The sequence below is a fragment of the Macrotis lagotis genome, chromosome 3 (assembly GCF_037893015.1).
Source record: "Macrotis lagotis isolate mMagLag1 chromosome 3, bilby.v1.9.chrom.fasta, whole genome shotgun sequence".
NCBI lineage: Eukaryota > Metazoa > Chordata > Mammalia > Peramelemorphia > Peramelidae > Macrotis > Macrotis lagotis.
This window is the reverse complement of record NC_133660.1, coordinates 175,865,550-175,881,400: the sequence shown is the minus strand read 5'-3', so window position 1 is coordinate 175,881,400 and position 15,851 is coordinate 175,865,550. Positions and strand designations below refer to the sequence as shown.

The 15,851-nt window shown below is 33.9% G+C and overlaps 1 protein-coding gene across 7 annotated transcripts in view; it reads right to left on the bottom strand.

The window, feature by feature from the left end:
* The window catches only part of PDS5A (PDS5 cohesin associated factor A), a 152,710-nt gene that overhangs the window by 7,250 nt on the left and 129,609 nt on the right, over nt 1-15,851 (bottom strand). For 3 of the 7 annotated variants that reach the window (XM_074229595.1, XM_074229597.1, XM_074229596.1), the window contains 7 exons: nt 15,495-15,609; nt 11,500-11,632; nt 10,846-10,965; nt 9,011-9,073; nt 8,499-8,644; nt 7,267-7,372; nt 4,160-4,515 (listed from right to left, as the gene is read on the bottom strand). In XM_074229595.1, coding sequence (XP_074085696.1) covers nt 4,160-4,515; nt 7,267-7,372; nt 8,499-8,644; nt 9,011-9,073; nt 10,846-10,965; nt 11,500-11,632; nt 15,495-15,609 — 1,039 coding nt within the window. Of the gene's footprint in view, nt 1-4,159; nt 4,516-7,266; nt 7,373-8,244; nt 8,401-8,498; nt 8,645-9,010; nt 9,074-10,845; nt 10,966-11,499; nt 11,633-15,494; nt 15,610-15,851 lie in introns of those variants that run through there. The other 4 variants (XM_074229599.1, XM_074229600.1, XM_074229598.1 and 1 more) reach the window with 2 other exon arrangements.

Sequence of the window (15,851 nt, the reverse complement as noted above, 5' to 3'; positions counted from 1 at the left end):
AGAAGCTCTAGTTCAGGGACTTTTCATGGATTGGTTGCCATTTTTTGGATGAATTAACACTCAATAAAATGGGGTTTTTCTTCATAATCTTATTAAAAACTATTTTTAAAAGGGGTTCACAATTTCCACCTGATTACCAAAGGGATACATGATACACAGAAAAAAAGCTCCAGAACTCATCTGGCTCTAGTTCCATCTTCTCTGTTTGTCCAAATTCTATCTGTCCTCAGCAAGGAACAATGGAACATTTCATTTTCCTTAATAACCTGGACAATAGAAAGCCATTCATTAAGTCCCTTCTATTCTACAAAGAGCCAGTTTGCATTTTAAGCATAGATAAATAGACAGGGCAGTCTCTACTTCAATGGTGAGAAATGTAAAAAAGTATATCTAGGTGAAAAGAAATGAATTCTAGGAAATCTGTGTATAGGATATGGGAACCAACTCTTTTAATGCTGCTTTGTTTAGGAAGAAATACAGGTAAGGAGAAATACAAAAATACACTGTTTCAAATTAAAATGAAGTAAAAATTAAATAAATGTTCTCATTTGAAGGGTAATTCCTGGTGGTTTCTAGATGAGAAAGTGAATTTTATCAGTCTTATAAGTCTCCATTCATCCATCTTCTACCCTTCAGGGATCTTGCTATTCTTGACTATGGTCAGAGTGAAAAGTGCCCATGAACCAGAGGCTAAGTGGCAGAGACACAAACAGGAGCTCCACTCCAGTGGGTCAGAGCACAAGCACACCTGCACAAGACTGGAAAAGGCTACCTGTAGGACATGGTAACAACTGTGCCTGAGAGCTCAAGTGTGTGGAGAAGGGAAAGCATTCATGGCATGGGGACAGCAGAGGAGTCACAAGCCTGCTGTATCCATGGAATAATGCTTGGCAGGGAGGTAGGAGTACGGTGGCAACATGTCAGCCCTGCACTTTAGGGGCTGAAAGGGGCATGGATTGAAATGGTGAACACTGGAGGCAGGCAGACTAACCAGAAGGACAGTGCAATAATGAGGGCGTGAAGTGAGGAGGGTCTGCATCAGGGTGATGGAAATTGGGGGTGGGGTATATCCTAGGGATGTTTAAAAGGGAAAAACAACAAATCTTGGCAATAGCTAGAGAGATGGTAAGAAGCACAGGATGACTCCTAGGTTTTAAGCCTGAGGTTCTGGGAGGGTGATGTTGCAAGAATGAAGCCAATCAGAGATTGAAACAGGAAAAGTAAATTTGAGAATCATTAACATAAAGATGATAATTACAATCCGTGTGATGAGACCACATATTGAGACTGTATAAAGGGAGAACAGAAGAGCACGAAGGACAGAACCATGCAAGACACCTATATAGTCAATCAAAGGGAGAGATCTGGTTGAGGATCCAACAAAAGAAGATAAAGCAGGATCATTCAGATGGAGAGGAGAACTAGGAGAGAGTAATATTGCAATTAATATATAGAGAAGAGATGATTAGGAAGAAAATGAAAGTGATTAACAATATCAAAGATTTCAGAGAAATTGAGGAGAATGAGATTTGGGAAAAGGCCTTTGGATTTGACAACTAAGACATCATTAGTAACTGCAGAAGGAGCAGTTTCAGTGGAATAATAAAGGAAGTAATGTAAGAGTTTTAAGAAGAAAGTGAGAGGATATAAAGTGGAAGCACCTAATGTAGATGGGCCAGAGAGACAAAGGATAATAGCAGAGATGGGGAATGGATAGATCAATCTCCTTAGGATTGAGGAGAAAAGGGCATGTTTACAGTCAGTAGAGAATGAGCAAGAACAGCAAGAGAGGGAGAGATGGAAAATAAGTGATAGTGATGAAGACAGAGGGAGAAGCACTCTTATCAAGAAGGATTTTCTGTTGGGAATGAGAAGGCTCACTATTGTAGGGTAAAGACAAAAGTAATTTACAAAGTAAGAAATAACAGATACATGACAGAAATGACTAATAACTAGGAAGTAGAAAAGAAAGAACTGAAAAATTATATCCTTTTAATCTCCAAACAATTTATTCGTTCCTCTATGATGTAGCAATTGGTAGTATTTTTCCAACAGGGCTCCTGGAAGGCTAGACAAAAATCCTTCCCTGCTTCCCCCATCCTCATTGTCTCCTATTCTTGCTCATTCAGCTTTTCCCTCCAGTTTCACTGTGTTCTCTGGAATCCTGGTTTTATTGTTACCACAATTCCTTTAATTAAGAAGTTCCTCACATTGCTTTTATCATTTTGCACAAACCACTCTCCTCCAATCTTCTGTCCCCTCCAATGCTGCTGTCAACAGCTCCATTTTTAAGGTTAGTTTTATCTTTTGACATCAAACTACTAAATTAATAGGGACAATTCTCTTTCCACCCAATCCTGTCCTAATTAAAACAAGAAATGATGATCTAGTACTGGGAAATTCATCTCAACACAACTTCTTATTTTGCTATTTCTGTGACTTGCACTTCCCTAATCAGTTCTTCATTCTCAAAAATCTTTACTTTTCAGCTGCCTACAAATCTGCTGAAGGATTCCTCTGCTAAAATCCTTTCTCTTCTCACTTTCATGGCCAAACAACTCTCGACAGGCATCTCTAATCAACTTCAGTTCTTCTCCTCTCACCCACTTCTCATCTCCATGGCAATATGGCTTTTGACCTTAATACTTTACTGACACTGTTTTCAGCTAATCAGATGCTGAGAACTCAGCTTGCTCAATCAAGAGTCTTATTATCTTCTTTTTTAGGTTTTTGCTAGGCAATGGGATTAAGTGGTTTGCCCAAGGCCACACAGCCAGGTAATTATTTAATGTTTGAGGCTGGATTTGAACTCAAGTACTCCTGACTCAGGGCTGGTGCTCTATCCATTGTGCCACCTAGCTGCCCCTTTGTTTTTGTATTCTGAAAGTCTTGCAGTTATTTTTTCATTTTTGAAAAGCTCTTCTAAGATCAGGAAGGTAATGTCTTGATTTATGAGTGAGAGAGTTTTGAGAAGTCCTCAGCTTACTCGCTCTTGTAGTATAATCAAAATCTAGTGGCAACACAAAAATTGAGACAAAGTGGTGATGGTCTTAGATTGCAGTACCATGACCTATCTGCCCTAGCTTTAGGGGCTCCCCAGGACCTGCTTCAGCTACTTTTATGGCTGTTGGGGTAGACAATGACTTTAAAAGTCTGTGGGTCACCCTGAGGCTGGCTGATCCTATATGCTGAGATGGTTTTATTGGGGTGCGGCCACAGTCCATGAGATAGATTTTTGGAGCCACAGTTGAAATGCTTAATTATTTGAATCTCAATAAATTCTGTATAAATAATTAAATTTGATAGTGTTAAAAAATTGATTCTACTTGTACACATTTTCAAGCATACTCACTTTAAAATCTCTTAATCACAGTTTTCATAAAATTTTAGTGAAAAGCTAAAAAAATACTGTCAAATATATAGTTTTACAATGCCTTAAGTAGATTAGATAAACTTTTTTACATGTAATGTTTTGTGCTAAACTTAATTTCCAAACAAGCAACATTCCTTTTATTTAAACCTCTGGTTAGGCATTTATATTTGAATGATTAAATATTTTCAATCTAAAAATTAGCTCCCAATAAAAATGCAAATTAGGAAACTCCTAAGTGAATATAAAATTAAGTTCTTCATTAATATGCTTAGGAATATTCCTGACACAATGCTAATTATAATTTCTATGAACAATATATATTTTATTGGGAAGCTTGATGAATGAAACAGTCTCTGAAAATCAAAAGATTCAAAAAGTTCAAGTCAGGAGTGAACTTAAAATTGCCATTAACTTGTTTCCTTGCTGATAAAGGCAATTAATATGCAATAATCAAAATACTTCTTGAGTACTGGTGCAAGAAAAAAGATTTTGTCTTTTTATTTCCAGTGTCTACCATAGTGCTCCTCCATACACGAGAAGTAATTAGACATTTCTTGGTTGACTGACTGACATGTTAGAATCAAGATCTAAATTAATGAGATGAAAACAAAATATTGTAGAAAGAAAAAGTAGGTCGTTTTTCTGGGTTTTATCTTTTTCTATTGCTTCTATAAAGTAACAGACTATAGGAGTTATTCACAGGTTGATTCAAATGTGCTAGCAACTTAAAAAATGTTTAAAATGTTTCTACAATTCAAGATTTCGAGAGAAGTTACTTTATTTTACCTTTGTAAATCAATTTGCCTCTCTGCTGATGCTGCTTTTTTGGCTACATCTTGTAGTTTGGGTGCTTTGGCGTTGCCTGCCTCCAGCCCCCCGGGACTCTCCTGACCAATGGCAGCCCTCTTTCTTCCCCTCCCAGCTGATTTATTTGTCTCATCATTTTTTGTTGCACTGCCCTGAGATTCAGACTTGGGCCGACGTCCTCGTCTGGCCTTGGGAGGAACAGGTGGTCCTGTCTCATCTACCTTCTTCTCTTCAGTTTTCTGCTGGATATTCTCTGCTCCAGATGCTGTTGCCGTTCTTTTCTTTCCTCGGTCAGTGCTAATGTTGCCCTGAGTAGCCTGATCAGAGTTAATCTCCTACAAGAATCCAAATAAAAATCTGGTGAACACATACATTCCCCACATAGTAACCATCTGTATCAAAAGCTATTGAAAAGGAAATGTTAAAGCAGGAGATGAGATTGTGAAGGTCTGGGGGTAAGAAGAAGAAATAGCAACTCACACTTTTCCCATTATCTTAATATGTATACCTGCAGAGGAAACGTATTCAAAATAAATTGAACTGACTATCATCTCCTCAGGGATAACGTTTTATCTTATTATTTAAGAAAAGAATTTATTAAATTCTTATGGGTCTGAAAAAATAAATATGGATAATACCAATATCATACCAATTAAAATTAGTTTCAAAATAAGAACCAATTCACTGAATTTATTTAGCACTGACTGAAAATGGAAAAATTATATAAAAAAACTCCCAACACCAAAAATCTAGAATTTCAAAAGAAATGCAGATAAATTCTAGACGATTTCTCACACAACATTTATCAACATCTAGGGGATCAGTTGAGGATAATAACTTCCAAACACATGGTCTATGTGCAGTATATACAAATACTTTACTAATTTTTAAGGATTTACTCTGGGAGTTGTTTAAACATTAAGATTCAATAATTTGAATGTCTGCTAAAATACTCTGACATAACATTAAAGCTATATATATAGAGAGTACTCAAAAATATGATTGGAAACAACAGTAAACAAAAGAGCAATAGGAAATGAAGAAAAAATGAAGATATATTAAAAAAGTAAAATTAAAATTAATTAAAAACATTTAATTTGTAAAGTTATGCTTACATACAATTGAAGAAAAAAACCTATAACATATAAAGCAAGATATAATGATATTTTTATAGTAATTGAATTTTGGAGTTTTAAGAAGACCAATCATCATTAGACTCTGGGGTTTAAATAATTCTGATCTATTTATTTCCAATAAGTGGCTTATTAATAGTGTAGTCAGAACAACAACTTAGATATGATTCCTAGTCCAATATTTTTTTTTTTGGGGGGAGGGAAGATTGGGAAGCAAGGCAGGGCAGATCACTGCCAATTTTTACAATAGTCAATATTATTGTGTGGGAGGGAGATGACAGACATAAAAGCTATATTCTGAATCCTATTTTCAGATTCTATTGTTAAAATCCCAATACACAAAATACAAGATTAAAAAAATGCCCCAGGCAGAACCAAGAGAACATCAAACACATTAACAAGATTGTGAGTTGATCAACTATGATGGACGCAGTTCAAACAACCCTGGGAGACCTGATGAAAAATGCTATCCACAACCAGAAGGCGGGGAAAAATAAAACTCAACCAAAAAACCAAAGAATCTGAATAGACACTGTATTTATTTTTAAAATCTTCTCTTATGTTTTTTTTCTTCTTATCCCAAGATTTTTTCCTATTCCCTGATCTTAAATACCTCAAACACAAAACAGAAATATGCATATACAACTTTTTCCAGACTCTTTGCCACTAATGGGAAAGGGGGAATGGTAGAAAAATGTGTACCTTATAAACATGCAAGTGGATGGATACTGAAAAACTTTTATAAATGGAAAAATAAAATAAGATATCAATAAAAAATGCCTCAGTTTACAGATAAGGTCTGTTAGAACTTCATATTAGTTTTTAATTTTCTAATTAGTACATTTTCCTCTCCCAAACAGGATTCAATATTCATAAAATGAAGGGCTGTTTAAAAAAAAACAAACTCCAAAAATAAGAAAACTGAGACTCTGAGTAGTCATATGGCTAATAAGTAGAGGAGAAAAGCTTCAAGTCACCTGGCACTGATTTCATATGCAAACTATACTAAGTCTGACAGGATTTTGTTTAAAATTTGAATTTTATGGCTTTGTAGTTTTCATTCTATTGTTTTATGCTTCCTTGGTTTAGGTATTAATTTATAAATAGATATTAATACCTTATAAAGGATTCAGAAAAGGTGTTTTCTCCTTCACAATTAGAGAATAATATCAAATATTCTTTAAAAGTTTGATAGAATTCTCCTATGAATTCATAAGGATGTTTTTTGCTTTGGTAGTTCTTTATAGTTAGATCTATTGCCTTTTCTGAGAAGGGATAATTTAAGATATCCATCTGTTGGACTTCTGTTATTTTGGGTATTTTTAATATTTTTGAAGGTGTATTTGTCATTTCTTTTAGAATTTTAGTTTTGTTAGTATATGACTACTTAATAGATTTTGATTATTATTTTTTATTACAGAATAAAAGTGAAGGGCTAAGAAAATTTATTATGCATAAAATGAATTCAAAAACATAGGAGCTGCAATATAAGTCAAAACCATATTTCATCACTGATAACCTTTCTATTTCATACTGGCTGAATGTTTACTTGAGTATCTATAGGGATTAAGTGTCTGTTTCAGTTTAAAGTGTATAAGGAAGATCATATTATTCACTTGGCTATTTTTGTAAAATAGACCCCAGAGACTGACATATATACCTGTTAAAACAAAGAAAAACAAACCAAAAAAATTTAAAAGTAGGTAAAAAAAAATTTAGTGAATAAAAAATAAAACAATTAGTTTACAACCATGTCCATGAAGCAGGGGAAAACTTTCAAAAATGAGGCACCAGTTAGTTGGCAGCTGTGTGTGTGTGTGTGTGTGTGTGTGTGTGAAACTGGGGAAAAAGAAGAGCTACAATATCTTTACTAATAACTTGCCTACAGTGAAAAGGAACCTGAATAGGTTTGCATAATATTCTCCGAAGAGTCACAAATGGACACATGATTACCTTGTTCTTTACAGGTTCAATCTTTACTGGTGTTACTGAGATGATTCTCACAGGGTTCTCTTCATTTTCACTAACTCCGGTTTCTGAAGCTTCTGAATTTGGTTCCCTGTTAAAAAACATTAACTAAGAAAACTTTACCATATACAAGCAGAACAAAGTGAGTAGTGCAGGTAATAAGAAATAACATCAATGAATTCCAACATATACTTCAACACATTATATTAGAAAATAAAAATTCAGACATAACATTTTGGAATTTGAAGGACTTCAGAAATCACAGTGTGATCCATGACATTTTACAAATAAGGATATGGAAAACCAAAGGAGGTCAGTGACTTGATTTTCAGTCTAAGGTACTTTAGACTATACTAAGCTAAAGATTCATAATTTGTTTCACCTTAGAAGACATAAAAATTTATTTATATATATATACATATATATATATAAAAATCAGGCATTGTGCTAAGGTATAGAAAACATTGACTAGATAAAAATTCTAAGACAAAAAGTCAGTGACTAATGAAAAGGCATAGGAAAAATAGTATTTTACAAAAACAACTATTTCATTTATCTCTCCAGAGAGGGAGAAAACTATCTGATAAAGAAGTAATCATCTTTACCAACGAAATTCTTAAAAGATCTTATTTGGCTACTACTTTGTTAAGCATTTTCAATGGAAACTCAAACTTAGTATTTAAAAGGTGGGTAACACTATCAACATTTACTTTAGTTTTACATGTTTTTATGCACATAATAAGCAGTACATCACTGAATCCTAACTTTTTTAATCCCTATTTTTTCTTACACTTATACATGGTTGACAACATAACCAGATTTATGATTCTTATAAAATAAATGGGGATGGAGGATCTCAATGCACAATAATGCCATTTTAGTAATCTATGCACTGAATACATGCTTTTTCAATTGATCTTATATACTATGAACATTATAATTATAGTTGTAAAGTTCAATTACCTGAGACTGATACATCTGAAATCAAGTTCCTACTCATTTTCTTTCTTAGAGACAATGCCTTCATTACATATAAATGTTTCACACTGTATACATTGTATAAAAGTAGCATCTATTCTGTCTCTCCCCCTTTATTACTATTTCACACAAGCACGTTTCCTGAAGGCAAAAGAACATGATTTGATATAGTGCTTTCAGAATAAATCAAGAGATGAAAAAAGTCAACAAAACAAACGAAACAATTAGAAGGAAATTGCCTTGATCGATTTCCTGTTGAAGGGTTCAGCTCCGAGTTAACATTAATATTGCTTCCAGGTTCTGTTCCTGTGCTTCGGACATATGGTTTCCTTCCTGTTGCAGATAAAGGCTTGTTTACAGCACCTAGTACTCCAGCAGGTTTTGGCTAAAAGGGACAAAGGTATTATTATTTTACTAATAAAAACAGAGTGTTCAGATATTTTAAAAAGTCAAATGATTATTGCTACCTTAGATTAAATGGAATTAAAAAGAATTCTGAAGAAAAATATAATTTTCTGTTATGCTCGAGTAAAATGGTAACCATGGATAAAACAGTTCCGTTGTTGTACACACAAGTTGAAGATATATGTAAACTTGCCATATTTATTCTTCTATTATCATAAAATGATGCTCATTATTGGAATTTTAAATTCCACATTAACATTTAAAAATTTATTTTAGGGAACTTTGTAGGAACAGTAGATATGTTAAGTATTTGGGAAATCAAAGAACTAAAATTATCTGAGAATACCTTTCCTGTTAAAAGGAGAACTCTTGTTTCTTCAGAAATATAACTCCTGTCATTACAGAAATCCTGTTTTAAAAATAAATAGTAATAAAAGTTAGTATGTACTGATTTATTTTGTTGTTAGTCTTTTATTAAGACTTTATTTTGAAAGACCTTACCCAAGAGACTCTAGTGTCATCTTAACTCAAACACAAAATACTTTTTTTAATCTGGCTTTCCAATCCACAGATTAGTTAAAATGGTATCTGAGGTTTCTGGAGCTAGGCATACTGAAACCAAGTACTAAAAATAGGCAACCTTGTGGAGAGGGAAATGACTGCATATAATTTAATAGGATATGAAGGCACTGTTATGTTATGGAATCAGTGAATAATTATAAATTTTCATATTGAAAACCCTGTGTTATTAATAAAATTTATAGTGTGCTATCTGTTCTGTTTAAGGAATCATGGGATAAGCATAACTATCTGTGAATGGGTACCACCATTCTGGAAAGTGATTTGGAATTATATTATACAAAAAGTTACTAAATAAATAGTGTGTTATGTTTTGATTCAGTTATAATCGCAAGGTCTATACTCAAAAGAGACTTTAAAAGTTGGAAAAGGTCTCCTATGTATAAAAATCTTTTTTTTTTTTGGTGGTGGCAAAAAACGTAAACTAAGGGGTTGCCCATCAAGTGAGGAAATTTATGGTGTTTGAATGAAGCAGAAATAGATTTGTTCTATAATAACAGTATTCCAAAAATGAAAATATTTAAAAACTTTTAAAACTGATTAGGGGCGGCTAGGTGGTGTAGTGGATAAAGCACCGGCCTTGGAGTAAGGAGTACCTGGGTTCAAATCTGGTCTCAGACACTTAATAATTACCTAGCTGTGTGGCCTTGGGCAAGCCACTTAACCCCATTTGCCTTGCAAAAAAAAAAAAAAAGCAAAGCTGATTAAAATGAAGTGAGTAAAATCATGCATACATTTTAACACTATAAAGGAAAAATTGAAAGCTGTAATAAAGAACTATGATCAATAGCAATCCTAATTGCTGAGTAGTGATGAAAGATGCTATTCACTAAACAGGTAATAGATTTAGAGTAGCAGAACTGAGAAAATATTTTTTCTATCAGCCATTGAGGAAATGTAATTTGTTTGACTATATATGTTACAAGAGGGGGATGACTAAAGATAGGAAATGTTGCTTACACTCCTACTCAAGATCAATGAATTATTAATTTGAGTTATGTTTTACTTTGCTACAAGAGACTTCTTCATGAAATGGAGAAATCTGCAAATGTATATAATGTAAAAAAGCAAAATATATTCATGAAGTGGGGGAAATCTTTGGTATGTGAATGGGGTAATGCTGAGTCACTTGAAAATTTCATACATAAAGAATATTAATTCTATTATAATTCAACAGAGTATGAAAAGTATAATTAAACAACTTTAATTAATAAAAAGTCTCTGATTAAAGACATCTATTTTTTTACTCTGAACTATTCTTGTCTCCATCCAATTTGCATGGCATAAAAACATGCTTTTCAAGAAATGCAGCAGAAGGGGTGGTCAGGTGGCGCAGTGGATAGAGCATCGGCCCTGGAGTCAGGAGTACCTGAGTTCAAATCTGGCCTCAGATATTTAATAAATACCTAGCTGTGTGTCCTTGGGCAAGCCACTTAACCCCATTGCCTTGCAAAAACTAAAAGAAATGCAGCAGAAAAAAAACCTGCCTACGAATTCATTTTAAAAAGAAAGCTTTTGGTCTAACTTCTGATGACTAATGCAAGAGAACAGAGTTGAAACTAAATGAAATTTAAGTAATTTCAGTATATAGGAAATACTTACCTTTTCAGGTTGAGTGAAAAATTTGGTTGGGAGGACTGGGTCCTTTGGTGAATCTGCATTGCATAAAGCACTTTTACTATTTATAACACAGAGAGCAACATCACATACTGTATAAAGTTTCTGAGGGAGAAAACATAAAAAGATTTTCATGAGATTACAAGATATACTAGTACCATCCACATAAAAACAAAAAACAATTCATATAAAAGAAAAATTATATGGTTACTGATTGCACATCTAATGCCTAAAAGTTTCTGCTGTTTGTGAGCATATTTTTTTTTTTCTGTAGTCTCCTAATATGCTGAAATATTCTTAGAGATTACAATTTGATGTCTGTAAGGGACTGAAGACATGAAAGCTAAACCCAGTTGATCCATGTTGTTACTAAAGATTTAGGGCCTCACATTTACGAGGTGGCATTCAATATGGTGCTCCCCCAGAACAACTAAAGAGAATATTTTGTTTCTTTTCCATAGCACTACAAAATTCGATAAAGCTAGAATATGTTTACAGTGAAGGGCAAAAACAACACACTATTCTAAGGTTTCATTCACAATTTCCAAATCAAAGTTGTTGATTTAACAGAAAGTCAATGGCCATGGAAAAACAGAATGGTCCCTCTTGTAAAATAATAAAGCACCCAACAGATCATACTTCATTAGTCTTAGGCTCATCAGGAGACTGGGCATCTCTGGTTAACTTGATGTTTTCTGCCATCTTCTTCATAAAGGCGTGGCTGTTATTCTCATTCTTTGTCATTAAAACTTCAAGCATGAACCACAGGCACCTTGAATAATTTTATATATATACACACATGTAAGATGCAGGTTGATATGGGTTGATAAACACATACATATACAGAGGCACTGTTAATATGTAGGTTAGCCTTAATGGAGATATATTAGGATAAAATTCCTGTAAAGTGGGATCTAATTTTCCACTTACCTTTTTTGAAAAATCACAGAAAGATTATTTTTAGAAAATATACTTGATACTCAAATAGGAAAAGATAAAAATTGTACTAATTTAAAAATTATAGGAAAAATAATTTTTTGAATTTTGACTCTACTAAAAAATTAGAACATCACCATTTTTTTGATGCCTCCCTTCTTCCTTTCCTCCCATTAGCAACATTAGCATGCTCCAATTAAATTTAAAGACATATATTTATTAAGTGCCTAATATGTAAAAAGGCACTGTATTAAGTAGTGGAGATATAAAAATGAAAAAAAAAACAGGACACATTTAAAGTACTTAGAATTTGTAGGGAACAATTGGATTGTTTAAAGAGATATGATAGAGAGTGTCTTTAACAAAGGTAAAGGAGGAGGTCTCAAGAGAGTGATGAGAAAGCTAAAAAGGAAGGGATAGGAAGAAAGGCTTATGAAATCAGATCTTAAAGAAAGAGATTTCAAGAGGACAGATATGGAGGGCCCACTTGGAGACAGGAGTTTTTCCAGGCAAGGTGAGCTGGACTGAAAAGTTGTGTGGGCAAATGAGTCTGAAACAAAACCGAAATGTTACAGACCAAGGAGTTTATGTTACGTTATCCAACAGTTCATGTGGAGTCACTGAAAATTTTCAGCATGAGTTAAATGTGTGAAAGATCAATTAAAGAAGAGTGTAACTGCAGAAATGACCATTCATAACAGTCTAGCAAGCAGTGAGAGCCTAAGTTGAGGTGGCAGCAATATGAGAGAAGAAAGTTGCACAGGTGTGTAATACGACATATTTTAGATTTTTTTGCATGTATTCATTTTTCCTTTATTTTTTCTAATTATAAAATCAAAATATATTTTTAAAAACTTTATTTAAGGCAAAGGGGTTAAAGTGACTTGCCCAAGGTCACACAGCTAGGTGTGTATGTGAGATGGGATTTGAATTCAGGTCCCCCTGTGCCACCTAGTTCCCTGCTCAAAATTTCTTTAAACGATAATAACAACAAAAATCCCTGAACCAATAGTTGTCAATTGATTGAATATGGATCTAAACATGTTCTCTTTTCTTCACCTGGATGTTTACTCTGTCCCATTACACAATACCCTATGATTCTACTTAGCTGTGTATCCTCCACCTCCACTTAGAATGTAAGCTCCCTAAGGGTGGGGGGATAGAGTAATGTCCTATTTTTGTAGTCACAGAGACTAGATACAAGCAGAATCGAAAATCTTCATTAGCGAACCCAATAATTTTATGAATTCAATGATAATATATCTTTCTTCTCTAGCTAACAGCTATGGGAAAAAGACAAGGCTGCCCACACTGGCTCCATGAAAAAAAGAGTTCACACTGATGCTGAGTGAGATGAGCAGAACCAGAAAAACACTGTACACCCTAACAGCAACATGGGAGAGATGATCAACCCTGATGGACTCACTCATTCCATCAGTGCAACAACCAGGACAATTTGGGGCTGTCTGCAAAGGAGAGTACCATCTGTATCCAGAGAAAGAACTGTGGAGTTTGAACAAAGTTCAAGGACTATTCCCTTTAATTTAGAAAAAAAAAAAAAAACAGCTATCTTATTGTCTGATCTTGTTACTTCTTAAACTTCTCTTTAAGGATATGATTTCTCTCTCAACATACCCAATTTGGATCAAGGTACAACATGGAAACAAAGTAAAGACTGACAGAATGCTTCCCATGGGGGGGGGGGGGAAGAGAACGGAAGTAAGATGGGGGGTGGGACTGTAAAACTCAAATAATATCTTTAATATCTTTAATAAAAATAAATTAAAAAAAAAAGAAAAAAATAGTTCACAAATATAGTCCTAATGGTAAGACGGAGCTTGACTGGGCCTTACTATTGGCCCAGCCTTTCCATCTTCCAGATCCCTGGGCACCACCAATAACCAATATGGCCAAAAGGAGTTGGAGATTATTCTTTCTCCTCTGAAAGTTAACTCCTAGTCACTGAATCCCCCAATTAGAACAAGAGCTCCTTAAGTGCAGACATTATAATCCCTTTGTCTTTCCAACAGTTAAAAGCATAGGTACTTGGCAGACCACTAATGTTTAATAAATGATTTTTTGTTCATTAATCTGTAGAGACAGTGAGATTACCTTAATTTAGAATTCTTTTAAAGGAGAAATTATTTCTAATATGTTTATAATGACATGAATAACAGCTTTCCTTATTTCTGTCTCTTGATTCCCAGGCTGAAGGAACAAATTGACTTGTCCATTAGGTTGTGAGCTTTTCGAGGGCAGGAACTGTCTTTTTCCTGTATTTATGCCTAGCACTTAACATAGTGGTGCTTAATAACTCTTTACTGACTGACTGATTAGAAGAATCACTACTGGCCTGATCTCTATAAGGTGATCCAGTGCAACTGCAGTATGACTTTCTTCTGTTTTATATAAAATTGCTTAAATTATTGATGATGGGGTTGGGGGTTTGAGAATTAGAAAACTGTGCATTTTACCTAAATGTAACTTTTAAGTTAATTTAATTACCTTGATTTTTAAAAAGTAAGGATCTAGAATAAGTAAAAGAACATGTCACATTTATATTCACTTACTCTTCATTTAAAAACACACATCTAAAGATATCAGCAGAGTGAAAAGTAAACATTCCAATATATTTTTCCTTCCAATATGTTATTCATTGTCATTGTTTGAACAATATGATAATTTGAGTGATAAGAAAACAAGTAATTAGGCACAGCTTCCAGTTCAATGTAGGAGAGAGAAAAACAGATGCATCCATTGTGGCTGAAGGGACCATAAAGAAGTCATCTCATTCAGTCTTTAAACTGATGCTGCCAGCCCTTTCTACACTGCTAAAAGTCAGAACCACCTCTGCTTGAGGCACATGATTCCTCTGTTCAGCAGTTTTAGCTACAAGGAAATTCTTTCAGTGAGTCAAATCTGGCGTTCCAAAGTTGTAAAGTATTAATTCTGCGCTCAGAAGCAAAGTCAGGAATACAAAACAGAATATGTTTACCCTTTTTTGTATGAAAGACCTTTAGAAATTTGAAGATGGTGATCCCGTTCCCAATGTCTTTTCCATGTAAATATCTTAAGTGTATATAATTTGCTATAACAAAGATGACAAGAATGTATGGTATCTGAGAGTTAATACATTAATAGCAACACTGTATGATGATAAACTATGATACTTAGGTTTTCTCAGCAGTCAATTGTCTCAAATACAATTCTAAAAGACTAGAGATAGAAAATATATTTGACATAATTGTACATGCATAATCTTTATCAGGTTACTTGATATTAGGGGAAGGGGAAAGGAAAGTAGAAAAATGTGAAACTCAAAATCTTAAAAAAGGAAACGGGCAGTTAAGTGGCACAGTGGATAGAGCACCAGCCCTGGAGTCAGGAGGATCTGAGTTCAAATCTGAACTCAGACACTTAATAATTGTCTACCTGTTTGTGACCCTGAACAAGTCACTTAACCCCATCACATTAAATTATAAATTTTTTTTTTAAAAAGTAGTCAGTTCTTTAAAAAAACCAATAAAGAAGCTAGTGGACAAGAAATGAAAATTGCTCTTAAGTCACTGAATAAGTTGGATTAAACAAAAGGTTAAAAAGACTTTTGGCAAAAATGGCAAACTTTGGAACACTTGTCATATCTTTTTGAGGACAGATTTCTTTCAAAACTTAGAATTATTGAAGAGAATTACACTTACTCTTTGATATCACGAAGTTGATCAACATCTTGAGGTTTTGTAAAATCTGGGTCATGTGCCAGTAAGTGAATCATATATGGAACTACATATTCAGGCAGCAGGGATAAGAGCTTTTCTAAAATGAAAATAAAAAAGCTATAAAAATTGTTTTTGCATACTTCTTTTTTTGTAGGTCAGACATTTTGTGCTAATTTACAAATTAGATATGATTTATAAGGGAGGACAATAGGAAAATATTATTCTATTGTGAAGAAAATGAATGTTAGTACACCTAGAAAGATTTTTTTCAATGTAACAAAATGAGTCAGTGTTAAAGTTATGAAGAAAACATGAGATCCATGTTTCTTCTCCTATCAC